This window comes from Haliotis rufescens, unplaced genomic scaffold (assembly GCF_023055435.1).
Source record: "Haliotis rufescens isolate VD_foot unplaced genomic scaffold, xgHalRufe1.0.p SCAF_10, whole genome shotgun sequence".
Lineage (NCBI taxonomy): Eukaryota > Metazoa > Mollusca > Gastropoda > Lepetellida > Haliotidae > Haliotis > Haliotis rufescens.
Genome location: NW_025963780.1, coordinates 40001808 through 40029552, shown reverse-complemented (window position 1 = coordinate 40029552; position 27745 = coordinate 40001808). Strand labels below are relative to the sequence as shown.

The 27745-nt window shown below is 40.8% G+C and overlaps 2 protein-coding genes across 5 annotated transcripts in view; both read right to left on the bottom strand.

The window, feature by feature from the left end:
- Positions 1 to 11955, bottom strand: part of LOC124142659 (DNA-directed RNA polymerase I subunit RPA2-like) — a 44462-nt gene extending 32507 nt beyond the window's left edge. For all 3 annotated transcript variants that reach the window (XM_048390534.1, XM_048390542.1, XM_048390538.1), the window contains exons 1-9: positions 11815 to 11955; positions 10517 to 10594; positions 8869 to 8928; positions 8244 to 8318; positions 7521 to 7640; positions 6895 to 6960; positions 5628 to 5702; positions 3422 to 3520; positions 770 to 865 (exon numbers count right to left, since the gene is read on the bottom strand). In XM_048390534.1, the coding sequence (XP_048246491.1) occupies positions 770 to 865; positions 3422 to 3520; positions 5628 to 5702; positions 6895 to 6960; positions 7521 to 7640; positions 8244 to 8318; positions 8869 to 8928; positions 10517 to 10594; positions 11815 to 11907 (762 nt within the window). In that variant the 5' untranslated portion in view covers positions 11908 to 11955. The remainder of the gene's footprint in view (positions 1 to 769; positions 866 to 3421; positions 3521 to 5627; positions 5703 to 6894; positions 6961 to 7520; positions 7641 to 8243; positions 8319 to 8868; positions 8929 to 10516; positions 10595 to 11814) is intronic.
- A 4579-nt stretch (positions 11956 to 16534) lies between these two features.
- LOC124142657 (integrin alpha-4-like) overlaps positions 16535 to 27745 on the bottom strand; it is a 119687-nt gene continuing 108476 nt past the window's right edge. Inside the window, exons 17-23 of one of the 2 annotated variants that reach the window (XR_007219562.1) lie at positions 26886 to 27060; positions 25948 to 26073; positions 24510 to 24629; positions 24070 to 24162; positions 23546 to 23665; positions 19282 to 23067; positions 16535 to 19106 (exon numbers count right to left, since the gene is read on the bottom strand). Coding sequence is in view for 1 of the 2 variants with exons in the window: in XM_046511238.2 (XP_046367194.1) it covers positions 22807 to 23067; positions 23546 to 23665; positions 24070 to 24162; positions 24510 to 24629; positions 25948 to 26073; positions 26886 to 27060 (895 nt within the window). In the remaining variant the exon portion in view is untranslated. Of the gene's footprint in view, positions 23068 to 23545; positions 23666 to 24069; positions 24163 to 24509; positions 24630 to 25947; positions 26074 to 26885; positions 27061 to 27745 lie in introns of both variants that reach the window. The other variant, XM_046511238.2, reaches the window with a different exon arrangement.

The window sequence follows — 27745 nt, the reverse complement described above, 5'->3', positions numbered from 1 at the left end:
CAATTCTGCATCACAAGCATTATTAACAATACTGTTTCCTGACAAAAACTCTGCATCACCAGCATTATTAACAATACTATTTCCCTACAACAACTCTCCATCACCAGCATTATTAACAATACTGTTTCCCTACAACAAGTCTCCATCACCAGAATTATTAACAATACTGTTTCCCTACAACAACTCTGCATCACCAGCATTATTAACAAGACTGTTTCCCTACAACAACTCTGCATCACAGCATTATTAACAAGACTGTTTCCCTACAACAACTCTGCATCACCAGCATTATTAACAAGACTATTTCCCTACAACAACTCTGCATCACCAGCATTATTAACAAGACTGTTTCCCTACAACAACTCTGCATCACCAGCATTATTAACAAGACTGTTTCCCTACAACAACTCTGCATCACCAGCATTATTAACAATACTGTTTCCCTACAACAACTCTGCATCACCAGAATTATTAACAATACTGTTTCCCTACAACAACTCTGCATCACCAGAATTATTAACAATACTGTTTCCCTACAACAACTCTGCATCACCAGAATTATTAACAATACTGTTTCCCTACAACAACTCCCCATCACCAGAATTATTAACAATACTGTTTCCCTACAACAACTCTGCATCACCAGAATTATTAACAATACTGTTTCCCTACAACAACTCTCCATCACCAGAATTATTAACAATACTGTTTCCCTACAACAACTCTCCATCACCAGAATTATTAACAATACTGTTTCCCTACAACAAACCTTGAGGATGATCATGAGTGGTATGAAGAACATCTCCCGGTCGTAGATGAAGCAGGTCATCATGGCGCCAGTGGTCAGGTAGTGAAGATACATGTTCTGAGAAGAGGCGTACAAGGAAGGAATGTTAACAGACAAGCATCAATATGTACCATATATTACACCTTAAAAACTACGGGTAATAGACCACTCACCATTGATGGGGCTACTGAGATATGTGAGTGAGTGAGTATGGTTCTACGCCACTTTTAGCAATATTCCAGCAATATCACAGCAGGGGACACCAGAAATGGGCTTCACACATTGTACCCATGTCGGGAATCGAACCCGGGACTTTGGCGTGACAGGGAACGCTTTAACCAACCGCCCCTTACTGAGATATGTCATACTGTTATGAAACTAGAAGAGAAAAGTGTATCAAATTGTAAACTTATGATAAATTTACTTAAAAGGAAGCTGCACTTGAAGTTCCATAGCAATATTGAATACTATTTGTTTGCCAACATCTCTAAGCAATCAGTCACATTTAATACCAGCCTACAAATATCCATATCAAAAGTTGACTATTTCATGCCTCAAATTTAAACAAAAAAAGCATACCGTATTCGACGCAATAAGCATCCACAGCGATATTTCTTAATATATTGGCTAGTGAACAATCCCAATAAGCACTCCTTCCGATTTAATCAATGTACAAAAGACTTATTTATTCCCGTATAATACGCACTCGTGTGTTATATGCATTCAAACTTTTGGGCAATGAAATTCTGGAAAAATATTTATGTCGTATATAAACATTTCAAGGTGTCAGCATAAACCATGAAATTTATCTTTCAACTGTTTTTTTCCCACCAAAATATTATTCTAATAAGAACCCCCTATTTCTAATTTTGAGAGCGCCCTGGGCGCTTATTACGTCGAATACGGTACTGATTAAGTTTTTTGTGTGCATAATTGAACTGAATCAAATCAAGACATGTTTTATATTTGTATTTATGTTTGATATTCTCAGTTGCAGTCGGCAATATTCACAAAGTCATACACACAAAACATAAATGTATAATTTAGAGTTTTAGGGAAAAATTTTAAGTTTCTTGTAATGGCCACTTGCACATTGCTTGCATGTTAGTACCAGGAGGGTAACGAAGGAGTCGCAGTGGGAAGTAGAGGTGTAATGATACGGGAGGGTCGCGATACGATACTAATCGCGATACAGGGGTCGCGATACGATACGTATCACGATACAGTGTTTACTGGTACAAGCTAAGCCAAGTTGATGTCTTTAAAGTACAGTTGAAGAAGATATAAGGTGTATATTTACTGTTATAGCAAATTGTCAGCAATACAGTACGTTTTACTGAAACAAACTGGCTTTGAAACTGTTAAACGTATTTCATGTATTTTCTTGAGTATTGTGCGCACCCATGTATAATGCGCACCCCCCTCTAGCGGGTTCAATATTTTGGAAAAAAAGAAATTTGAATATTATGCGCAGAAAAGAATTCCACCGTACCCATTCAGCGAAGTCCGGCAAACGAACGGGCGATGAGAAACTCCGTCAGTACAAATTCGAAATTTGAGATAAAAAAATCACCAGACATGTTGATTTACCGTTTAAATTGTATTTTTTGTTCAGCTAGGCATTGTTTTATATCCAGGGATTAAGATTACCTTGTGAATTTTCTCGTAAACTAAGCCGGACACAGCAATCAGCTGTACACACGTTTTCTTGGAATCTACCGGTGATTCAGTCAAGACACACCCAATGATATAACTTTACAGGATTTTAATGCAAGAATCGGCAAAAGTTGCATCTGAAACTATTTTTTTTATCAGGAATAATATATTCCAATATCTTTCAAATTTAGATGCAGCTTTTACTAAACATATTTAAAATAATAATAACCCTAAGCGAAGCAGCTGATCGCTATTGCCGGGTATTATTTTTTACATGGAACCAGTCTGACCAGTCACCGTCAAGGCTCCCGTGCACGTGAGCGCGCAATCGCGAGAATTACATGTTGAAATAGAATCGTCCAACAAAAACAAATATGACTTTTAACGAATCAAAGTTTGCCATTTATGATATGTGTATCCATTCTCTGTCAACTAAAGTTCGTTTCAAGGCGTCAATAGCGGTAATCTGACCGTGGTTGCTGTTAATAACGGTGAGTTGTGCGATCTTCCGATCGCGTCACACACGATTTCGCCGAAATTAATTAAAACAATATTTAAAGGAGTTTTGAATAAGATTGATGAAATAAGTTACAAACATAAGTCCAGATATACAAAGAACACTTTTTATAGCCAGACAGCGTAATTACACGAATAATTTGCGAACTTCAGTATGGATCTGTTGACATGGTATTTCCGGTGTTACGTGCTCACGGTAATGTCTTTCCATGGGGGGAAAAACATCAAAACTCATTAATTCGTGTTTAATGCACAACCCCTTCTACACAGCTGTGATTTTTGGAAAAAAGTGCGCTCTATACTCAAGAAAATACGGTAATACGGTAAGTAAAACTGTGTTATGAAAATATCGTATGTATCGCGATACATGCTTTCCAAATCGATGCATCGTATCGGGGGCTGTGCATCGGGATACAATACTGTATCGCCGTATCGTTACACCACTAGTGGGAAGGTGCTTACCTGCCCCTCATGATCCTCCTTCGCACACCGACAGGTGGCGCCATACTCCGTGTACTGCTTCCCTCGCATCCGCCACCGCTCTCGCTTGAAGCACAGAGGCTGTTCCAGGACAAAAACACTCAATCATTTGCCACATGTTCATGATTATATTTCGTCTGGTGTTTCATGCTGCACTCGGCAATGTTCCAGCCATATGATGGCAGCCTGTAACAAATCGTTGTGGACCAGACAATCCAGTGACAGATATTATGAACAACGATCCAAGACGTCAGGGTCAACACACGGTCAACCAAGTCACCAAGCCTGACCAACCAATCGAGGTCGACTCTTGCCCATGGGGACCTAATTCCCCACAGGTAACAATAGCATGTAACTTATGTATACATTTATATCACTCAAGAGAACAATTCCACAAACCCATCCCCACTAAGTACTTCAATGGTTCTTCTTAGAGATTATTAATCGTTTCTGAACCGTATAATTTACAATATACTTACATGTCTTATGTTTCATCGCACACCACCCCTACTTTATAAACTTCCAGTGACATCTTCCCATTGTCCAACCCATGTTTTTCTGCTATCAGTAAGTACTTGGTCTCTAGCTGATAAATAACACCTGGGACCTATAGGCTCTTGGTCTCACTTTTTGACCTGTCTGCCTCAGTCTGTCTTTTTGACCTGTCTGCCTCGGTCTGTCTTTTTGACCTGTCTGCCTCAGTCTGTCTTTTTGACCTGTCTGCCTCGGTCTGTCTTTTTGACCTGTCTGCCTCAGTCTGTCTTTTTGACCTGTCTGCTTCAGTCTGTCTTTTTGACCTGTCTGCCTCAGTCTGTCTTTTTGACCTGTCTGCCTCAGTCTGTCTTTTTGACCTGTCTGCTTCAGTCTGTCTTTTTGACCTGTCTGCCTCAGTCTGTCTTTTTGACCTGTCTGCCTCAGTCTGTCTTTTTGACCTGTCTGCTTCAGTCTGTCTTTTTGACCTGTCTGCCTCAGTCTGTCTTTTTGACCTGTCTGCGTCAGTCTGTCGTTTTGACCTGTCTGCTTCAGTCTGTCTTTTTGACCTGTCTGCCTCAGTCTGTCTTTTTGACCTGTCTGCCTCAGTCTGTCTTTTTGATCTGTCTGCCTCAGTCTGATATTTTTGACCTGTCTGCCTCAGTCTGTCTTTTTGATCTGTCTGCCTCAGTCTGATATTTTTTACCTGTCTGCCTCAAGTCTGTCTTTTTGACCTGTCTGCCTCAGTCTGTCTTTTTGACCTGTCTGCCTCAGTCTGATATTTTTGACCTGTCTGCCTCAGTCTGTCTTTTTATCTGTCTGCCTCAGTCTGTCTTTTTGACCTGTCTGCCTCAGTCTGTCTTTTTGACCTGTCTGCCTCAGTCTGTCTTTTTGACCTGTCTGCGTCAGTCTGTCTTTTTGACCTGTCTGCCTCAGTCTGTCTTTTTATCTGTCTGCCTTAGTCTGTCTTTTTGACCTGTCTGCCTCAGTCTGTCTTTTTGACCTGTCTGCCTCAGTCTGTCTTTTTGACCTGTCTGCCTCAGTCTGTCTTTTTGACCTGTCTGCCTCAGTCTGATATTTTTTACCTGTCTGCCTCAGTCTGTCTTATTTATCTGTCTGCCTCAGTCTGTCTTTTTGACCTGTCTGCCTCAGTCTGTCTTTTTGACCTGTCTGCCTCAGTCTGTCTTTTTTTACCTGTCTGCCTCTGTCTGTCTTTTTGATCTGTCTGCCTCAGTCTGTCTTATTTATCTGTCTGCCTCAGTCTGTCTTTTTGATCTGTCTGCCTCAGTCTGTCTTTTTGACCTGTCTGCCTCAGTCTGTCTTTTTGACCTGTCTGCCTCAGTCTGTCTTTTTGACCTGTCTGCCACAGTCTGTCTTTTTGACCTGTCTGCCTCAGTCTGTCTTTTTTTACCTGTCTGCCTCTGTCTGTCTTTTTGATCTGTCTGCCTCAGTCTGTCTTTTTGACCTGTCTGCCACAGTCTTTCGTTTGGACCTGTCTGCCTCTGTCTTACTACTCCCACCAAGACTACTCTCACTCTCAGTCGTGAACCTTTACACAAATACTTTTCTATCTTGGCCTTTGTCCTTTCACATAATACATTATCATTGTGAGTATTATTTATTATACAAACAAGGAATCAACTCCATTTTGTCTATTTGATAATAGAGCTAGTCAATAAGTTTAAATTTAGCTACATGTAAAGAAACAAACACCTACCACATTTCTCCTGTTCAAAATTAACATTCGAATGACTTTTTCATTTCCATTGATCACAAAGTAGCCTCCGATTTCCTACAAGAGAAGAAGATGGAGACACCGGGTAAAGACATATCGGTACTTGCATCAACATCATCAACAACATCACACACAAAGGATGATGGCAAATGAACTGATACGTGGTCAGGTGAAATGGGGTTTCAGTTCCACGTGTGTGTATGTGGTGGTGGGTGGTTGTACCAGTCCAGACTTATGTCGGGAAGATGATATACTGTTTGGTTCCAGGTTACACAATTTAATCCGATGGGCAGGTAAAAATCACCTTAAGCACTGGATAAACAACATAAATGTTGACAACAACAAGCAATCAGTGCCGGTGAGAGATTGTCACATGTGCTGATAAGCTGATCACTTGCAGCCAATGAGAAGCAGTCTGTCACCAGCATACATCCCAGGACACAATGTTCCTGTCCGGGCAAGTGTCGTGTTAACAAGGTAAAGAGTGAGTGAGTGAGTGTGTATGGTTTTACGCCGCTTTTAGCAATATTCCAGCAATATCACGGCAGGGGACACCAGAAATGGGCTTCACACATTGTACCCATGTCGGGAATCGAACCCGGGTCTTCGGCGTGACGAGCGAACGCTTTAACCACTAGCCTACCCGACCGCCCCAACATGGTAAATAAACTTGCTCTACTCAATATATATGAATATCCATCCATCTGGAATTGAAGCAAAATAATTAATAACAACTCTATGTGATCAAAATGAAGAATTAATTAGGGATGTGTTTCTACTTCGATGACTGTGAGTCGAGCATTCACACTCTGGATGAGTAATAAATTCATGAACAACACCGAAGTGCAACTCGTGTATTACCGTATTTGACGTAATATGCTCAGGGTGTTCTCAAAATTAGAAAATATTTTTTGTTAGAAAAAACAAACAGATGAAAGATAATAAATTTTGTGGTTTATGACCACAGCCTCAAATGATACAAAAGAAAAGTCTGTGCGTATTATACACGACAGATATATTTTTCCAGAATATAATTGCCTATAATTAAGGATGCATATAACACACAAGTGCGTAATATACACGAATAAATAAGTCTTGTGTACATTGATCATTCGGAAGGGGTGCTTATTGGGATTGTTTACTAGCTGATATATTAGCAAATATCGCTGTGGGATCTTATAAGAGCAGGGCGCTTATTATGTCGAATACGGTAAGCCTGAGAGCATGACATCTTCTAGAGCTCACAAACCTCCTCATCTTCCTTCCGCTGGATCAGCTGTGCTGGGGTCAGTTTGGCCAAATTACACAGATCAGACTGAAACATGGAAAACATGTCAGGTATAACACACAACAAAAGCAGTCTGCGCTAAAAATTTCTGAGTCTACTGGTTCAAATTGTCTCTTTGCATCACTTTAGGTAGACTGTAACTTGCTTACATACTAAGCCCTGTTATCGAAGGGTCACCTAGGTATGTAGGGTGTCAGACATGAACATATGCCAACATGCACATGCAATACATGACAAGTAACAGTCAATGTGGGCATAAAATGGTTCTTTTAGATGCAACTGAACTGCAGTCTTGGAAGTTGAATATGCAACGTTTCTTAGAATACTTTTATTGCTTATATCCCCGTGACCCCTCCATGACGACTGAAGATCTATATGAACTATGACTAGATGGGTGTACTACGACAAGGCCAAACAAGATTTTCCTAGACACAGGCTTCCGACAAGTGACTGAAGTTGCAGACTGTTAAAGACATCATGTTTGCCTCTTCAGGCATGAAAGGCATTATATTCTATTTGATTACCACCGATCCTGAGAAATTTAATTCTCATTTAATCAGCCTCTAGCCATTTTGCATATCCCTTACCTTCACCATGATGGGCAGGTGCCCCAGTGACTGTTCCCTCTCCTCTATCAGGTGCTTCCCAACATGGCAGGATACCTGGATGTCCAGTGACCCCTTGTAGCTCGTCCGCCGCTGTCGACACTACACGCCAAACAACACACATTGATGCACTGTTCACAGAAAATACACACAATGGCTGACATGTCTGAAATGAGACCTGAAACCAGTTCCACAAAGCAATCTTAGTGCTAAGTTGGTCATAACTCCCATAATTATCATAGGCTTACGTTCAACATTGCACTAAGATCGCTTTGTGGAACAGGGCCCAGAACTCAGTCATGTGACCTAAAGTGTCTGAAAACACCAACATTTCTGTATGATGGTTTCTTTTGCATTGAACAAGCACAACCAAACACTTTACCCAAACCAAGTGTTTTTGTGTGTTTGCATGATCTTGGCAAAAATAATGACGATCAACGTCATCAAATATTAATGATGAGATAGCCCCCCTTCCACAAAGCAATCGTAGCAACACGGCAGTCGTAAGTCTATACAAAAATATGTGAGTTACTAACACTTTAGCACTACATTCACCCTGTGGAATGGACTGCATAACTGATAGCTGTAATGTAACTTAAGTATGTTTAATACCATAAATAGAAAGGAATAAAGAAGGGATACAATCAGCTGACAAGTTTTTGCTGACTACGTAGTTCTGACTCCATGTTGGACTGGACGCGTTACCTCGGTAGGGAACACTTGGAGAGTGCTGGCGTGCTTGTTGCTCTCCGACACACATGGCAGCCCCAAGGACGGACTCTGAAATCACAACAAACAATGTAGTCTGAGGACACATTTGAATTGCACACGATGAAAACATATGTTGGAAGGAAAGTTCACTGATATGTAGGCCCCTGACTCAAATTGGATTCAAAATTCAGGGTCGGACATCATGAACAAAATCTCATCCACAGCTCATTTCAGACTAGTGCTTTATTAAATGTAACACGCAGTCATTTCAGACTAGTGCTTTATTAAATGTAACACACAGTCATTTCAGACTAGTGCTTTATTAAATGTAACATGCAGTCACTTCAGATTTCAATTGGTCTCAGGACTTGTTGTTTAACGCCTCACTCAGCCATATATTCCAACAATTTGATGACTTTTTCGTCGAGATTCGATTTGTTGCAGACAATCAGAGATTGATATCCTGAGCATTGATCTACACCATTGGGACATGTTGTCATGTGTACCAATTCAACAAGCCTGAGCCTCCCATTTGTCACCTCTTATAGGTTGTGGGGAACCCATGTTCTCACCTGGAGTCAACACCAGTCCTAGGCACATGGAAGAGAAACATACTTACTGAGAGCCTCAGTGTTACTTGGTCATTGTTGGGAAGTTGAAACTGTAAAGGAGCAATATCCTGAAACAAAATATTCCAACTGAAAAGACATCCCAAAATTATATTTGCAAATGATCTCATCTTCCTGAGTCAAGGGAGATAACCAACTTTAACAGTCCAGTTTCAACCCTTGCCGAACTAGGCTGGAATTATGAAGTTACATATTGGCTGGACTGCATAGTCCAATCAAAATCCTGTAACAAAATCGACATCCAGTTCATAAATAAAATGGCAGCTTCCATGCCGAAGATTGCAGGATTCGCAAAGCATGTGTACCATCGACTGGGTGTTGACAGATATTTTCCCAATCTTTTCATGTTTTACTGAAGGTGCTCAAGTGATCTCATGCACTTCCCGGGGCAAAACATGTTTTATTACAAGAAAGATCTTAAATATTGATGAGATCGTCCTGACTTTGTGCCACCATTCTGTTTAAAGCCATGCAAGTGCTATGAGAAATGGAATCTGACTGGTGGGACATAGAAGGGATGTAACTCGTAAAAGCCACTGGTGACGCTAAGATTGAGCTCAGAAATTCCAGCCTAGTTCGGCAAGGGTGGAAACTGGACTATTAAAATGATCTCAGCCAAAACACTTATATATGTGAAATCTTCAACACAAATACAGCAATGTTTTCTTGAGCTGTTCGGTTTAACATCAACAAGAGATTCTCTGGGACACTGATGATAAGCAGTCTTCAGTTTCAAAACAAGGAATCTTCAATATTGGCACACTCGGTAATAGTATGTTTACAAGCACACGATTAGCTGTCTGAAAATGGCAAATTTTGATATCATATTTTGCCCTTATGTTTATCATGTATATGGGATTATCGAGAGGCATATCTACACCTGCTAGGAAGCCAATATTCAGCCCGAAGTCTGCAGCTAATCAGAGCAAAAGATAAGCTTTTGGTTATTTGGGTATTTTACCCATGAGTTTAATTTTTAGTGGGTATCCACAATTTTTGTGCATATTAAAGTTTTTGTTACCCTCATATTTCATAACAATCCCTGTAAATCATTTAAACCCAAAAAATAGTAGTACATAGCAGCATACACGTTTTACCGAATGTAACTGTTGGAAAATGAATTTCATGATCGGCTGATACGCAACCATTATCTAACAGTTGTAATATACGCATTAGATTTATTTCAAAAGCATTTTTTTATAGCTTTTGCTGCATATTTGATAGGCGAGGGATGTCATTTATCTGCATATTTCAGCTTATATGCAGCTTATCTACAGCTCTGCTGTTTATACACATACCTAACAACTCATTTTATGGCTTTGTAGGGATAACCTGTATTTCACTGACAAGAGGACCAATAAACATGATAAAAACAAAGTGATTAATGCCAGTAATGTTGCAATACATTAAAAAACGATCCCCGAAATAAAATGTCAAAATACCTCGTAAATTAAGAAAATAAGAACTTATTTATTATATGCTTAAAATTATTGAACAAAATAACCAACAATTTGTCCACCATTTGCCTTACCAACCTTGCCAATTTGTCCACCATTTGCCTTACCAACCTTTCCAATTTGTCCACCATTTGCCTTACCAACCTTGCACCACCCCTCCACCCACCCCCGCATTACTTACATCGACTGCTGTTTGTAGGCCTTCATGGATCAGATAGTTGAACGACTCAATGTGAGGTTTCAGCAGATCCTGAAGGGGCTGAAAGGTAAACATATGCACATGAGGAGCTTGATGAGAACTGACCATATCAGGTTGGGATTATTGCAGACTGGGGAAACATCGAAGAATTATAGTAATATATATATTTGTGTTTATACTTTTACTAAATTCAAAACCTGTGAAGATCCGGGTTCGAATAGGTCCTCAGCAACCCAAGCTAGCCGTAAAAGGCTTACGGGAACGGGTGGTCAGGCTTGCTGACTTGGTTGATGCATGTCATCGTATCCCAATTGCGTGGATCGATGCTCATGATATCAGTCGCTGGATTGTTTGGTCCAAACTCGATTGTTTACAGACCGCTGTCACATAGCTGGAACATTGCTGAGTGCGGCATTAAACAGCAAACAAAGAAACAAACAAAAAAAGTAGGGAGGAAATTCTCTCCACTCACATTACATCACAACAACACAACAGTATATCCAGTGTATTCGGTAACTTTCAGTGTGTTGAGGCACATGGAGCAGTCTCTCAATCTAGCTTCTCTCTCTTGCCTCTCACACACACTGTATCTCATTCCTTCCCTTGCTTTCTCCCTCTTATCGGTAGATCGATCTGTACCTCTGGACCAATGTTAGGCCTGTACTTGTCCTGAGAGTCTTAAGCTAACTTCAGATGACAAGTAATTTACTTTTCCATGTTTACATCACTATACTTTACTTCACTAAACTCATATCACCCGGTCACATCAATTTAGCGGGGTAAAATATTATCTGATCCTATGAGATGATCATATATGACATAAGGGCTGGTCAGGTAGCCTAGTGGTTAAAGTGTTTGTTCGCCACGCTGAACACCTGGGTTTGATTCCCGACATAGGTACAATGTGTGAAGGCCATTTTTGGTGTCCCCGCCGTGGTATTGCTAAAACCATACTCACTCACTCCACCAAGTCACTCACTCACTCATTATGACATAAACAGACCCTCCCCCAACAACAATTTTTAAACAACCAAAGTGAAAAGTGTCTCAACATAATCATCATCGCTCAGAACAAGTCCACAGTATACTAATTATGAAAGTAGTTTGTTCAATCAAAGACCATATACCCAAGAAATCGGTGTATGGTCTCTGTTTCAATCTAGTATTCTCTGATCTTCACGCCATCGTAGTGCGCGAAAACTAAGGGTCCAAATGCGAACATGCATATGTAACAAATAGCGACAGAGACACATCATCAAGCGTCTTCATAAATGGTTCACCTTGTGTTGTTGAGCCTTCGGATTTCCAAAATCTGGCACAGTCAGGTGTTTGAAGTTTAATTCCTCAACGAACGGTTCTGTATCACTTGCCATTTTGCCATGTGCTTATACTGTTTGACAACTTCCGCTGTAGAGCTCCGCACCTTGTGGATAAGAATCTAATTGTACCACCTAAAGAGGATACCGCTATGCGTAGAGCTTTCAATGTTCAGTTATCCCAACAGCGACACAAGTGAAGAGGGTTGTACAGAGCTTTATATGCATGGCCCTATTTCATGGGCGATATGACAAGTCGCAGGATTTCTTTTCGTATAGTGTCGTTGACTACACATAATTGTATCCCACTTTTTCTGAATGTTGATGTAGTCATTTTTTCAACTCTGTATTCGAATGATCGATGCAATCAGAAAAAAACTACTCAACAGCAATCTCACGATACAATTATTAATACACAAGAAAATAGGGAATTTTTTTAGTCTAAGCATGGAAACTAAATATCTATATTTAGGGTCCATGGTCTAAGCAATATACAGTAAGAAAGATTTTACTTTCTGCGAAATCATAAGTACTGAACAGGTTAATAAGCTTCCGCAAGCAGCACACGCGACACTTATGTAACGATCGCAGCGACCACCATCACGTGTAGGGAAAAAGATTCGATCATAACTGGTTTGAACTGACTGTAGAAAATGGCAACAGAAGTTTTTTCACGAAGCAACATTTCTGTGTGAAAATGAAATACTGCGGTACATGAAATGCCTTAATGTTGTTCAGAAACATGGAGATTTGCAAAACTAATCTCTTAAAAATAATTTAAAATGCAACTACCCTCATAGATTTATGATACTTTGTGATCATGGAAGACAACCCTTGCAACATAAAAGTATCCAAACGTAAAATATAGTTAATACTTACTTATAATAACAATTTCGAAGCCCGAAAACTTTCAAATCTCTTATATAACTATCTAATATTTCATTCTCAGAAAATGGTGCCAATTATCATTGGTTAGAATTAATGTATAAATTCAGGTTTTCAGTGACGTCGCAATACCGGAGGTATTCATATAGACAGAAAATAACTAAACGTAAAATAGTAATTATAAGGGCGAAAAGTGTAAAGATCGATGTATTGAAAACGTGTATAGGTAACAAAATTGGGAATAAATACCCTAAAGGATTTTGTGTAAACTGCATTTATTCAGTGGTTAATATATTCAGTGTTCATATGTTTTGGCGGAATACATCCGTGTAAACGTTGTTGTATTGGTGTGTGTGTGTGTTTTTTTCTAATTATCTCATGGTGGCACCAAACGCTTTAGACCCGTGAAGATCCGGGGTATAATAGGTCTTCAGTAACCTAGGCTTGCTGTAAAAGGCGACTATGCTTGTCGTAAGAGGCGACTAAGGTGATCGGGTGGTCAGGCTCGCTGATAAGGGAGGTAACTCTCACAGAGAAGTATGGTTCTTGGTTAAACATAACAAACGCACACGAAACCATGTGGGTTTCAATGTAAACAATATCTGCATGTCTCCACAGATATACTTCATTATAAAATAATATTACCACAATGTAGCTTTTACTTCGAAAAGATTACTTATGAAAACATATAACTATACCACTCTAGATATATCAACAGTATCACGTATACCACTACGATTGTGTCAACTTATACCCATGTTCCAAGAAAACGATAACAAAAGTTTCAGGAAGTCATCGTTGTGAAAGCATATTACTAGTTTTGTTTTCATAATATGTTTATTTTCTACTTTAATATTACATCAATATTTAAACTGAATTGTGCCATATTCTTATTCCTGATTCTGAAGGTACCACATGCAAATTACAACTTGTTCTTCTGGGAAACACATGCGCGCTTCATGACATCAGTAGGTAGGTATGCTACAAAATTTCTTTGCGTCTTGTTGATCCTCTGGTTAAAAGTTATCTTGTATAAGTAGTTCTCTGGTTCGTTTGAAATTCACTTACGTCAAAATCGTCCTTGTCAAGGTGCTCGAGCTCAGCTTTTGACCATTTAGGCACAGATGTTGTCACGTGACCGGAAACCATTGTTTATTACTTTCGTTTGGAGTTTGTAAGTACTCGTTTAAGCAAGGGAATGTATGTGTCCCATTATTACATATATACGTGTTGCATAACACGCTGGTATTTATAGATATGTGACGAAAAAAGCAGCGTGACAAAAATACTATTAATAAGACTGTGTGACTTCAACTTTCCAACGGTCAGCTTTCCCTTCATATCGAGCAATACTGCAAGCTGCTCCAGCATTTGGTGTCTACATTTCACTTTTGAAGTACACTCGAGCATGCTCTATATACGAAGGGAGCGGTCGGGTAGCCTAGTGGTTAAAGCGTTCGCTCGTCACGTCGAAGACCCGGGTTCGATTCCCGACATGGGTACAATGTGTGAAGCCCATTTCTGGTGTTCCCCGCCGTGATATTGCATGAATATTGCTAAACGCGGCGTAAAACCATACTCACTCACTCACTATATACGAAGTCATATGACTCTTATTCAAAGGGACTGCCTCCGTGGTCTAGTGGTAGAGCGTCCGCCCGGAGAGCGGAAGGTACGGGGTTCGATCCCCGGCCGCGTCGCTAAAAGATGGTACTTCTTGTTACCCTGTTTTGCGCTCGGCATTAAGGGGCTAAAACAAGGACTGGTCGGCTCGGAGTCAGTATACTGTGTCTGAGTGGGGTATTCATGTTAAACTGCGGCATAGTATCTCAGTGTGCTAGCACTATAAATCGGCATCAGTCCGGACTAGTACAAGCAGCCACACACGTGCATGCACGTCACTATATAAGTGCAATAATCTTGGACGCGACGTTAAACCCCATTTCACCTCACCACCTCACCTTACTCTTAGGGTGTTTGATCAGGGTTACAGCATCCAAGGCGGCCCGTGAAGATCCGGGGTAGAATAGGTCTTCAGCAACCAGTATAAGCGACTATGCTTGTCGTAAGAAACGCCTAACGGGATTAGGTGGTCAAGCTCGCTGACTTGGTTGATGCATGTCATCGATCCCAATTGCGTAGATCGATGCCTATGATGTCAATCACTGGATTCTCTGGCCCTGACTCGATTATTTACACACCACCGTTATCATTGTCAGGGCGAGTAGTTGAGAGAAAAAACAGTTACTCGGCCCACAAGCTCTTAACACCACTAGTAGTGTGTGAAGATCCGGGGGTAGAACAGGTCTTCAGCAATCCATGCTTGCCGTAAAAGGCGACTATGCCTGTCGTTAAAGGCGACTAACGGGATCGGGTGGTCAGGCTCGCTGACTTGGTTGATGCATGTCATCGGTCCCAATTTGCGTGGATCGATGCTCATGATATCAATCACTTGATTGTCTGGTCCAGACTCGATTATTTACAGACCGCCGTCATATAGCTGTAATATTGCTGAGTGCGGCGTAAAACAACAAACCAAACCAAACCAAAGTAGTGTAAACTAACGCGATGGGGTTCACGAGGCATACACTGTTAGGAGTTGTCATTAAATACCCCCCGGTCTAAATTGTGTTTGTCATTCGACTGTTATAGTTTGAGTGACCTGAGTCAACTGACTCAGATTCAACCCGTGTCAACCAGCGTTAATGAAGAATAACTCACGTAGTCTGTCACAGTGAATGAGTATGCTTTTACCACTATTCCAACAATATCACGGCGGGGGACACCAGAAATGTGCTTCACACATTGTACCCATGTTAGGAATCGAAACCTTGCCTTTGACGTGACGAGCAAACGCTTTAACCACTTGGCTTCCACATCGCCCACATAGTGTTATACAGTCGCACACACAAAAACACAAGTGTATTCAATGAGAATATTTGGTATTTGTTTATTGACAAATAAAATAATGGAGACAATGTGTTTATGTAAAATAATAGATCAAATAAAATGTCCATATAATACACTTAAAAAATAGATGATGGCAGTGGTTTATGCTTACGTTTCAACTCAGATTGAAAGCGTCGCGATGGATGACAAATAACTTTGATGCCAATCTCATTAAAATCAGACCTCAGTTCTCACTACCGCTAAACCACGATCTGAGGACATCCCATTAGGGGTCACGTCAGAACGACCTTCATCCGACCAATCAGAGCATCGCTTATCAGATTATGAAACTGACAGTTGGAATGTGATTTCTAGTCATGCAACCTCGAAAACTTTAACTCCGAACGATAGTTACGAGTTTAACAACTGAATCCATACAATCTAGACTATCTATTAGTCATTCCAGAATGTTCTTTTGTTTAGGTTTCAAATTTGTAATCGAGAATTTGTCAAAATATGTTTCGAAGCGTAGTCGCCAATTTGAAATTAGTGCCGTAAAGCACGAGAAAGCTGCCTTCTGATTGGTCATTCCATTGGTCGATCAAAGTTCGCGCAAGGTCGGTCTGACGTGACCCTTAATGGGATGTCCTCAGATCTTTTGTTTAGCGGTAGCGAGAGCTGAGATCTGATTTTAATGAGATTGCTTTGATGCAAGTGTGACGCACGGATTTGACATGTCTATGAAACAAAAGCTACATATTCCTGGACAAAAGTTGACTTATAGCAATAAGACAAAATGAAACATTCATTCATTCAAGCTCAATGCAGCCAGAATTAGCTGGAAAGTCTTCATAAAACTACTGATCTGTTGAAGGAATGACATTTTTCATCGATGACAATATCCTTCTTCTTTCTAACGACCTGTCGGTGCTTCTCAACATGTGAATGGCTGTCATTCATATATTTTTGGTTTAATGCCGCGTTCAGCAATATTCCAGCTATAGGATGGCGGTCTGGACCAGACGATCCAGTGTTTGACATAGTGGGCAAAGATCTACGCATTTGGTATTCGAGGACATGCCTCAACCAAGTCAGCGAGCTTCACCACCCGATCCCGTTAGTCGCCTCTTATGGCAAGCATGGGTTGCTGGGGATTAATTCGGACTGTCATTTACCTTTTAAAAGGAAACTGGTACCTCAGACGCGGAAAACGTATAGAAAAGTTGTTATACATAAACATTTCATGTCTTCATTCTCTACCGACTTCTAAACAATTAATTAAATTGTCACGTTCCGGTTTTCATGATCTTTCCTTACATTTTTGGCTGGGATTTTATCCATAAAAATTAATTACCCCGACATTTCTTTAAAAAGATATTTTACTTCAGTAAAATAATGTCTGCCACAAAAAAGTACATTGTTGCAATGTGTTTTCAGGAAAACAAATTTAGGCCCATAGTTTTAATTGTGTTTTTAAAAAGAAATCTGGTTTTGCAGCTGTAGTTGAAGAAAATGTTCTCCATTCAAAATCCCAGCTCTCCTCCTCTAGAATATCAAAATAGTCGGTTCATTAGACATTTTGCAAAATATGACCAATTTCATATGTAGATATTTGTAAAAGATACAAGGCAGTACAAGATACAACATAAAAGAAACGGGGTGGTGCTTCTCTGTATCCAGGTGTATATAATACATACCCCACACCCAGCCATGTCGGGAACTTGCGATGTTTGAACATGACTTAAAGGTGTAATTACAATCAAAGCTAACTCACAACCTCTTCATCCCGTAGCTCCGGAATGGCACGATGAGTTGGACTTGGATCTCACTCCCCTTTCTTCGGCTATTTCCGCTATGATAACTATATAGCTTGTGCTTGTGAACCACACATATTCTTTTTATCAAAATATACAGCACCGTATATAGTTTTCACTCTGGTCTCAACAAACATGTTATTACCTCATAGGGGAAAGTCAGGATTCGATCCCCAGCCGCGTCATGCCAAAATACGTTAAGATAGTGCTTGTTGTTTCCGTGCCTGGCGCTCGGCATTAAAGGGGGATAGAACATCTATGAACAAGGACTGGTCGGCTCGGAGTCAGTATCCTGTGTTTGAGTGGCGTATTCATGTTAAACTGCGGCATGGTATCTCAGTGAGATAGCACTATAAAACCAGCCTTTGTCCGCACTGGACAAGCACCCACCCACACACGTGCATGCACGTCGCTATATAGGTGCAATAATCTTGAACGCGACGTTAAACCCCATTTCACCTCAACATTACGTCACAATAATACATGCATAATACGATTGTAATATCATTACAGAAACGTGGTCATTTATAGTAAAACCTTCAAAAATATGAACAATTCATGTGAGAGTCTGACACAACAGCGGAGCATGTACGCATGGTTCAAAATACAAAATGTTTATATTACAAATATTTCAAATATATACATATAGGGAATAAAAGACACATTTGGCACAACTTCATGGTACAATGTGGTGACCAGATGTCCCACATTCCGGCATTAATGGATTCTGTGTGTTACTCAAGACATCGCAGAGTAAAACAGTCACAAGTCACGACTCATTTCACTAGCCGAGTAATATCCGGTTCTCGTAGAACACTCGTCTGGTTTAATTTATTTAAAATCTATATCCGGTTAAATTAGAATCTACATCCGGTTTTCTGCCCATCTTGTTTCAAAGGGAACTGCAGAATGGTTCCCGGAATAGGCTGCGCTTGCCCTACACAGAGCGCAAGCGCAGCCTAGCCATGAAACCAGGCTCGGGGAACTGCGCCCTAAGGTATTGGGTGGGCCCTTTCCCAGTCTAGGCCAAGTCCTTGTTGATATCAGTTTTACGCGTGGACCGGAGAAAGAGTCCCTGCGTAACTAGGCCAATCATTATCTTTAATTATACATACGTCATAAATTTGAAATCCAAGAGAAAGAAAGGATATCACCCAGACTTTCTATGAAGACCAGGACCCCGTTCCACAAAGCCATCTTAGCGGTAAAGTGATCGTGGCTCTCATACTTTAACACTGGTTTACGATGGTCGTAGCGCTAGGATCGCTTTGTGGAACGGGGCCCAGAGCCGGAGCCTAGTTCGCATTTTTTGGAGAGCTAGCCTAGTAAAGAGCTTCAGGTGAGGTCGTTGTTCTCATAATATTGAATCATAATTATCAATGCAAGAATGAGTCAAATCAGTACATTGTGTATCCACAATGGCTGTATAAGAATACTATTTAAAATTTATTTCGACCCCGCACTTTTGAGATCAGTACTATTAAGACTACCTGTATAGCAAGATTTAACATTGCAGCAGGAAAGTATCTATTAATATTCACATCACATCCATACACAATGAAACCTTGTATTCCTGACGTGACAGTTCCCAGTACAAGTGACCTCTAACAGTTATAACCTAGAGGCCTCTAAGAGTTATTGACCTAGACATCTCAACCAGTTATTGACCTAGACACCTCAACCAGTTATTGACCTGGACGTCTCAAACAGTTATTGACCTAGACGTATCTTACAGTTATTGACCAAAACGTCTCTAACAATTATTGCCGTAGACGCCTCTAACTGTTGTTGGCCTTGACGCCTATAACAGTTATTGACCTGGACGCCTCAACCAGTTATTGACCTAGACACCTCAACCAGTTATTGACCTGGACGTCTCAAACAGTTATTGACCTAGACGTATCTTACAGTTATTGACCAAAACGTCTCTAACAATTATTGCCGTAGACGCCTCTAACTGTTGTTGGCCTTGACGCCTACAACAGTTATTGACCTAGACGCCTCAACCAGTTATTGACCTAGACGCCTATAACAGTTATTGACCTAGACGCCTCTAACAGTTATTGACCTAGACGCCTCAACCAGTTAATTGACCTAGACGCCTCTAACAGTTATTGACCTAGACGCCTCTAACAGTTATAAACCGAGAAGCGAGAAAGGGGGTCCAGATTAACAAGGTTTCATTGTAAAAGAGTCGGCTAGACTGTTTTCTCTTGTTTCATGCGCAGGGCTAATATCCGTGTCAATGTTTGTTTCTTTAATACTTTCATTTCCGAAAGGAAGACTGATTTTACAAACGATAGATAGAATTAATCCGTATGTATCAATGTGTTCCGGATCGTCATTATGCAACATGATATAAATAAATAATAGCTCTTGAAACATCACCTCCATTCTCAGTCCTCATAAAGCATGGCATGTACAAATATACTTTCTGAATAACGTTCACACACTCGCTCAATTAAACATTCAAAGTCCCATATACCCATCATATAACATCCTCGAGTATACAGTGTACTATGTCTACATTCTATTATGATAAATAATACGTCCATCCATTTTATACCATAACATCGTTTTGAATCAGGTTTGATTGACTGGGCACTAAAAATAGCCGTCCAATCAAATCACACTTTTGAGCGAAAGAAACTCTTATTGGTGATAAGAGATGGTGACGCCACTTCCGAAGCAAAGCTATGGCGGCGAACAGCTTTAGGGTACTTATCGTAATGGAGATAAATACCCTGGTTAATGGAGGATGATCAAACAGTGATTTATGAAATAACAGCACGTATTATAAAACAACACAGCGAGGGACATGTCTTTGCTACTGACACAAAGCGTAGCAGGGTCGTCACGTGGTACATAGACATTTATACTTGAAACATCTTTAACTCGCGAAATCCGTAGTTGACACATGCATAGTGCCGATATTGGAGAATTAGAGAACGATCCGGATTCTGTCGGGTGAATACTGTTACTTCGTATTAAAGAATCTATTTCGACTTATCAATACTTTTGTGTTCATTTTGGTCGACTTAATCATTTCCCTGAATCAGTCCGTTATACATCCGGGTTACGTTCCACAAAGAGAGTGAGTGAGTTGGTTTAACACCGCTTTTAGCAATATTCCAGCAAAATCACGGCAGGGGACACCAGAAATGGGCTTCACACATTGTATCCATGTCGGGCATCGAACCCGGGTCGTCGGCGTGACGAGCGAAACCTATAACCAGGTGGCTACCCGACCGCCCCTTCCATAAAGTGTCGGACGTCAATGTTAAAGTATGGGAGTTAAGATCGTTTTATGGTTAGGATAGTTTTGTAGAACGGACCTTAGGTTAATAATTTCAAAGTTAACTGTTTGAAATTGCTATTTTATTCTAAAATCAGTATGCTTTTCTGCTTAATTTTGCATAACAATTTCAATCAAGTCGAAAGCATTTGAATTACAAGATGGTCGGGATTGTATATCCTTAAAATCAATTCAACTCCAAGATCTAAATAGATCCGAAGGTTGTATTTTACGATAATGTTGTGACTATGTACCTGAAATAAATAATAACCTGTATATGTCTAGATAACAAAGAAACCAATTAAAACAGTAGCTAAATACAATATGGACAAATAAAACAATACAATTAGATGACTGTCACAACTTTCGCACACAAAAATGTTTGAAAATAATTATTTCCGCAGTTATTCATTGTTTTCGAACTCAATACGGTGATATTTACAAGTGGTTTCGTTTAACCATGAAACCAGCTTCAGATGGACAATTAATGGAATCCTTCATCTCGGTATGTGGTAATGTTATATATTAGGGATCCCACGCAACAACGATGGACAGATGATTAATGGGTGGTGACGCTGGGAATTGTCGCACTGCCAGGATACCAATATTATTGAAGTACAAACATGTTTTCCGCATAAAAATGGATAATATATTCCTACGTATACACTAAATATATGTGTGAAATCTCCAAACACAAACTCTCGATATTATGAGTTTGTGAGTGAGGATTTTACGCCGCTTTTCGCAGTATCACGACGGAGACACCAGATTGCTTTCGCATATTGTACACATGAGGGGAATCGAATCCGGGTACATGGCGTGACAGGCGAATGCTTTAACTGTCAGACTACTTGACTCGAATTGACAGGAATTATAAATGTTTAAAAACATGCTATTTCACTTTGTCACATCAGCACATTGCCAAAAATACACCAAAAAACGAAAACACCCTGTCAGTGCTACACGTCCCTGGGGCCGATTGATAGAAAAATAAGTCTAAAAGTGTGAGCGATAATGTTTAAGGAATACCTCCAAATGCCCTATATATTATAATGACAAGACATGGTAATTCTGCATGGCATCATCTTCCCGAGGCAAGGGAGTTGTAAAAAGTCCAGTTTCCAACCATGCCGAGCTAGGCTGGATTTCTGGGCTTGATCGTGGCTATTACAAGTTATGTCCCTTCTATGTCCCTCCTTACTACGCGAAGTGCATCAAATCATGTGAACACCTTGATTAAAAACATGGACAGATTTGGAAAATAACTGTTGACTCTAAGTTAACGGTACACATGCTTTGCAAATCCTGCAATTTGACCGAAATATGCACGTCAGTTCACGAACCAGCTGTCGATTTCGTAACGCGATTTTGATCGGACTATGTATAGATCTTAGTCAAGCCAAAAATAACTTGTTAAGATATAATGTTTTCTTACTGTTTTGTATATAGTGAAACCTCTTTAGTCCAGACGCTACGAACGTAGAACTGTCCGGATTAACGATGTATAAGGACACACTAACGTTCCAACAATTTTTGTCATTTCTAACAGTACTCGCCCGGGCCGGAATTTTCGGACAACTCCAAATTACTATTCTGTTCATTTGTACATTTGTTCGAAGAGAATTAATTAATGGTCACCTCGATCTGGATAATAGTTTGTTGAATCTAAGTGAACAGGCAACAATTTCATATAGGCTCAATCTCATAAATAATTGCACTGGTGTCGCATTTTCACTTGGAACAAATACATCTGAATCAACGTGTAAGCTGGTTAACTTGTTTTGTGAAAGAAATCCTTCTAAAGCCACTCCAGCATTACGATTGTCAAGTCAATGGCAGAATAGTCACGTGGCTGTGACGTCATGACAAAAACGGACGCCATCAGAGACTCCTGCACTTTACACTTTACTCGTTCTTGTAGTCTAATTCGTTCCCGCTCTCGTCCCTTTGTGTGGAAGCGTTCAAAAGCACCATAAAGTCCTCCCCAACCGACGAACTCTTCCAAGATTGGACGGTCTCCGTTTTGCACCTATGAGCATTTCAAGATGACGTGATGCATTCAGTCCTGGTCCCCTATGACTTCATGTTGATGGGTTCTAAGTATGTGTCATTGCTGAACGCTGGGTGTGGCGGCGGCCAGTGGTTATTCAGATTATTGTTGAAATTTACATCTTCGTGCGCAGGGGTGAAATGATTATTCGCCGGAAGTACCATGACGTCATTAACGGGGTCATGACCCGGTAGGTTAACCGTGTTCAATGCCTCTTTTTCCGATTCCGACGTCTGGATAAGTTTTTGCAACTCCTCTCGTTTCCTTCTTCGGAAAAATCCACACTGCAAAAAAATAGAAAATAAATCCCTAATTTCAAGCATATCAACATATATTTCAAATGTGAAGTATGAAAATCAACGTCTGCCTCAACGTCACATTGCCCGTCCATGCTTGATGCGACGTAACAAATTCATCCGCTCCGAACGTCACCTCACCTCGGTGGGTTGATGGGGTGGTGGTGGTGTGTGTGTGTGTTGATGGGGTGGGGGGTGGGGGAGGTCACATACAGCCGCAAAAATTACCGTATAGTTTTAAATAACAAACTATCTGGTTTTACATACGGCCGCAAAAATTACCGTATAGTTTTAAATAACAAACTATCTGGTTTTACAGCTGTAGCTGATTAAAATATCTCGATAAAATGCATGGACTCATGCAAAGTTGGAAAACTGCGTTACTATTTGGATTCCCATATTGAAAAGTGACAGTCGCTAACACGTTAAATCACTCATCGCTCACTCACTCAAGCCCGCTACTAACCTTCCAGAGAATGATCCCCAGTAGATACAATAGAAGAAGACCGCTGACAATGCTGACGGCTAAAATCCAGATTTTGAATCCTTTTTTACCGACCCTCTCTGCGTTAATATATGTCGTAGCCTGAAAAGAAGTAATGAAATAGATTGTGTCAAGGCTGATATATGGATATTTTTAGTGATAAAATATAAATTCACAGGAACAAATAGCAATTATCATCGGAACACATGACTACGCAGACGGTCCTGTTGGTAGGGTTTTGTTAGTTTGTTGTTTAACGCTGCACTCAGGTATATTCCAGCTATATGATGGCGGTCTGTAAATAATCGAAATAATCTGGACCAGACAATCCAGTGATTGACATCATGAGCATCGATCCACGCAATTGTGGTAGGATGACATTCATCAAATAAGTCCTGACCATCCGATTCCGTTAGTCGCCTCTTAGGACAAGCATGGGTTGCCGAAGACCTATTCCAACCGGGATCTTGTATGTAAGTACATGTAAGTGTCCATGTTTTACTTACTGTAGCGTTCTTGTCCTTGCTGAGAGATATAAACTTGTCGGAATAGGGCTCGAACAGTTCAGCACTTGAGATGATGCGCAACTCCCTCTTCACCTGGAACACACATGTAATGAAAGCTTTTTGAAAAATAACTGGATTGGGATGAATAATGATTTCATGTTGTTTATTTGTTTTTGTAGGTTACACATATGTAAAAGTAAACTTGAATTAAATTTACCACATCACCTCTCTTGGCCATGTCCCTTAGTAAGAAGAGACGACACAAGGCCATGAGGTTGGGGGAGAGGGGGAGCAGAATGTGGGGGCAAGAGAGGGGAGAAAGAGAAATAGAGAGATAAGAAGTCAGGAGAGAGAGCGAGAGAGAGAGAGAGAGAGAGAGAGAGAGAGAGAGAGAGAGAGAGAGAGAGAGAGAAATGACAAAGTGCAACGTGTATATTCACCTCAAGGTCTTTCAGTATGGATACTTTGACCTTGTAGTTGATGGTGATAAAAAACTGTTCATCCACACCCAGAGACTTTATAGGGCAGGTGATGTTGATGCAGCCGCTCTCTGTACACACCTGCAAAGATAAAGATTACACTAATATCATACAAGAGTGAGTGAGTTGGGTTTAACGCTGCTTTTAACTATTCCAGTTATATCATGGCGTGCTTGCTAAATGTGGGAGGAAAGCCCGAAGTGATGCAGGTCTCCGACATTTACCACTATGGCGAAATCCGAGCACTGAAATATATTCGGAGCAAACCGGGATTCGAACCCGCAATCATAGGTTTCTGGGGTGCCTTAGGGACGTTACTCTGCACAACGAATTACAGACGACTGGACCACCCGTGCCCCGTATTAATACAAGAAGTAATGAATGTTGTTCAACGCAGTAAGCAATACTTCCGGGCCCTGTTCCACAAAGCAATCTTCACTAAGATGATCGTCCCATGCTTTAACATAAGCTCAGGACAGTCGTGGCGCTAAGATCGCATTGTGAAACGGGACACTTTTTAGTATATAATCTGGGCCCAGTTCCACAAAGCGATAGTACCCCCCCCCCCCCCCAACACTTCAATATTGGTCTACGGCAGTCGTGGCTCCAAGCTGCAACTTGCTTTGTACAATGAGGCCCTGTCATATTCTTTCCTCGTTTATTCAGAGGAGATTTTACATCTGGATAGATTTTTTTCAGCTATAGCTACAAAACAAGATCCCTATTTATTCAAAATAGAGCCGGAATTGTTTTTAAAGGAACACATCTTGCAACAATGTAATTTTGTGGTAGGCAATTTCTTTTTTCCCCCAACAGTCTAAAGCATACTAAATTCACTTATTTTTTTCAAGAAAGCTCAGGGACAATCTATTTTCTCTGGGTTTATAAGACTTGAACATAACTTGTTAGTACTGCCAAATGACCCACTATGATTGTTGAATGAGTATGGTTTTACGCCGCTTGACCAGATAATCCAGTGATTGACTTCATAAGCCTCCATCCATGCAATACAGATGTATGACATGTAAGTCAGTGAGCCTGACTGCCCTTTCCATTTAGTTGCCTCTTACGACCAGCATAGGTCACTCTAGACCTCTGACCAGAATCCCCTCAGGGTTTTTTAAGGCGACGTTACACCCAGTCAAACCGACTGAAGTATTCACAACTTAAATAATATTTGAATGTTTGACTGGTCCTAGGTATTTACTTCTGACCAGTATTGTTCGTTGATTAGCATTGTTTTAAGTCGGTATGTCTTCAAATTGTTGGCCCTTCCAAATGTTTCCTTAAAATATCGATTTCAATTACTTGTCCCGATTTCCATTCCTAAAAACAGCTTTAATGTACTGAATGCCGTCCTCGCGGCGTCCAGCTCTTGATGTCCAGTCTGTCAACTCACCAGCTCGACCGCACGGTAGCTTTCCCTCTCATTGGCTGCGAACAGCGTGGGTCCAGCTGTTGTCCTGGACCCACCGGAAGAGATGGAGGTGTAGGTCCATCTGCATCTGCTCATAGGGGGGTCCACCTGGGAAATAGGGTATGGTCTCTTGAAAGGCCTACTGATTGTATTGTGACATCGGTGATATAAAATCCCAATCACTCATCGCTAAAAAAATAACGTCACTTGACAATACAATGACGTCACTTTGCAATACAATGAGTTCACTTGACAATACGATAATGTCACTTTGCAATACAATGAGGTCACTTGATAATACAATAACGTCGCTTTAAATACAATAACGTCACTTGACAATACAATAACGTCATTTTGCAATACAATGAGGTCACTTGACAATACAATAATGTCGCTTTAAATACAATAACGTCACTTGACAATACAATAAAGTCACTTGACGAATACAATGACATTTTAGAAGGCATACCTCTACGACAGCCGTCAAATAGAAAGTATGCGTTACGACAGTCGTAGCGCTCGGATCTTGGGCCACACTGTTTCTGTTTCTTTCACTCGATGATAATGGACATCCTCATCCTACCGAGACAAGCGTGTCCACTAGCCTATATCAAAGCCCAGTTTCTACCCTTGCCACATCAACATCATATTTGGCACAGGAAAGTGGGCGTGGTGTGGCAAGGGTTGAAACAAGACTTTCACAAAAAGGCTGGTGGACGCTCTTGCCTCGGGAAGGACTATCCTCCACATATTGAACAGTTCCTCCAGGATTATTAATGTGAGACGACCAAGGACCAGAAGAAAGTCACAGTGATAAGATTACTTACTCAGCGTGTAACTGACGTGCATTATCCTAATGACTATTCCTCACTCATTGTAAGAATTAGGTACACTTGTTAACGACCCCTTGCCCCACTCACCGTATGATTGACGTACGCGATGTAGGCGGACATGGGGAAGAGGATGACGATCTGTCCCCGGGGGTAGAGGCTGGGTCCGAAGTTCTTGACGCCGTACACATGCTTGACGTACTGCCATTCAGGCTCCGTGATCTTGGGGTCAAGAGAGAACAGCATCTGGGCTGGCAGGGAAGCGCTAGGAGACAGGGAGAGGGCAGGTATTGGAAGGGGCTATATCATGGCACATACCTTGAGGCGTTCACGAACACACATTCACACACATTTATCTGATATGTTACTCTTCCTCATCACGGCAACCATGGCGTTCACGAACACACATTTACACACATTTATCTGATATCTTACTCTTCTGCATCACGACAACCAATGCGTTCACGAACACACATTCACACACATTTATCTGATATCTTACTCTTCCGCATCACGCAACCATGGCGTTCACGAACACACATTTACACACATTTATCTGATATCTAACTCTTCCTCATCACGGCAACCATGGCGTTCACGAACACACATTCACACACATTTATCTGATATCTTACTCTTCCGCATCACGCAACCATGGCGTTCACGAACACACATTTACACACATTCACTCTGATATCTTGACTTGCTCTCTCCCATGACGCGCACCACGAACTTCACACAATACAAACATTCACACAAATAGGTCCCCAGTATATCTAATATGCTTATCGGAAGATCTTATGGTCGGGTTCTAACATGGCTGATTGTTCGTCATCGTATCCCAGTTGTGTGGATCGATGCTGGAGTTGCTAATCAATGGATCGTCTGGTCCAGACTCGATTATTTACAGACAGCTTTCACATAGATGGTATACAGCTGAGTGCGGTGTT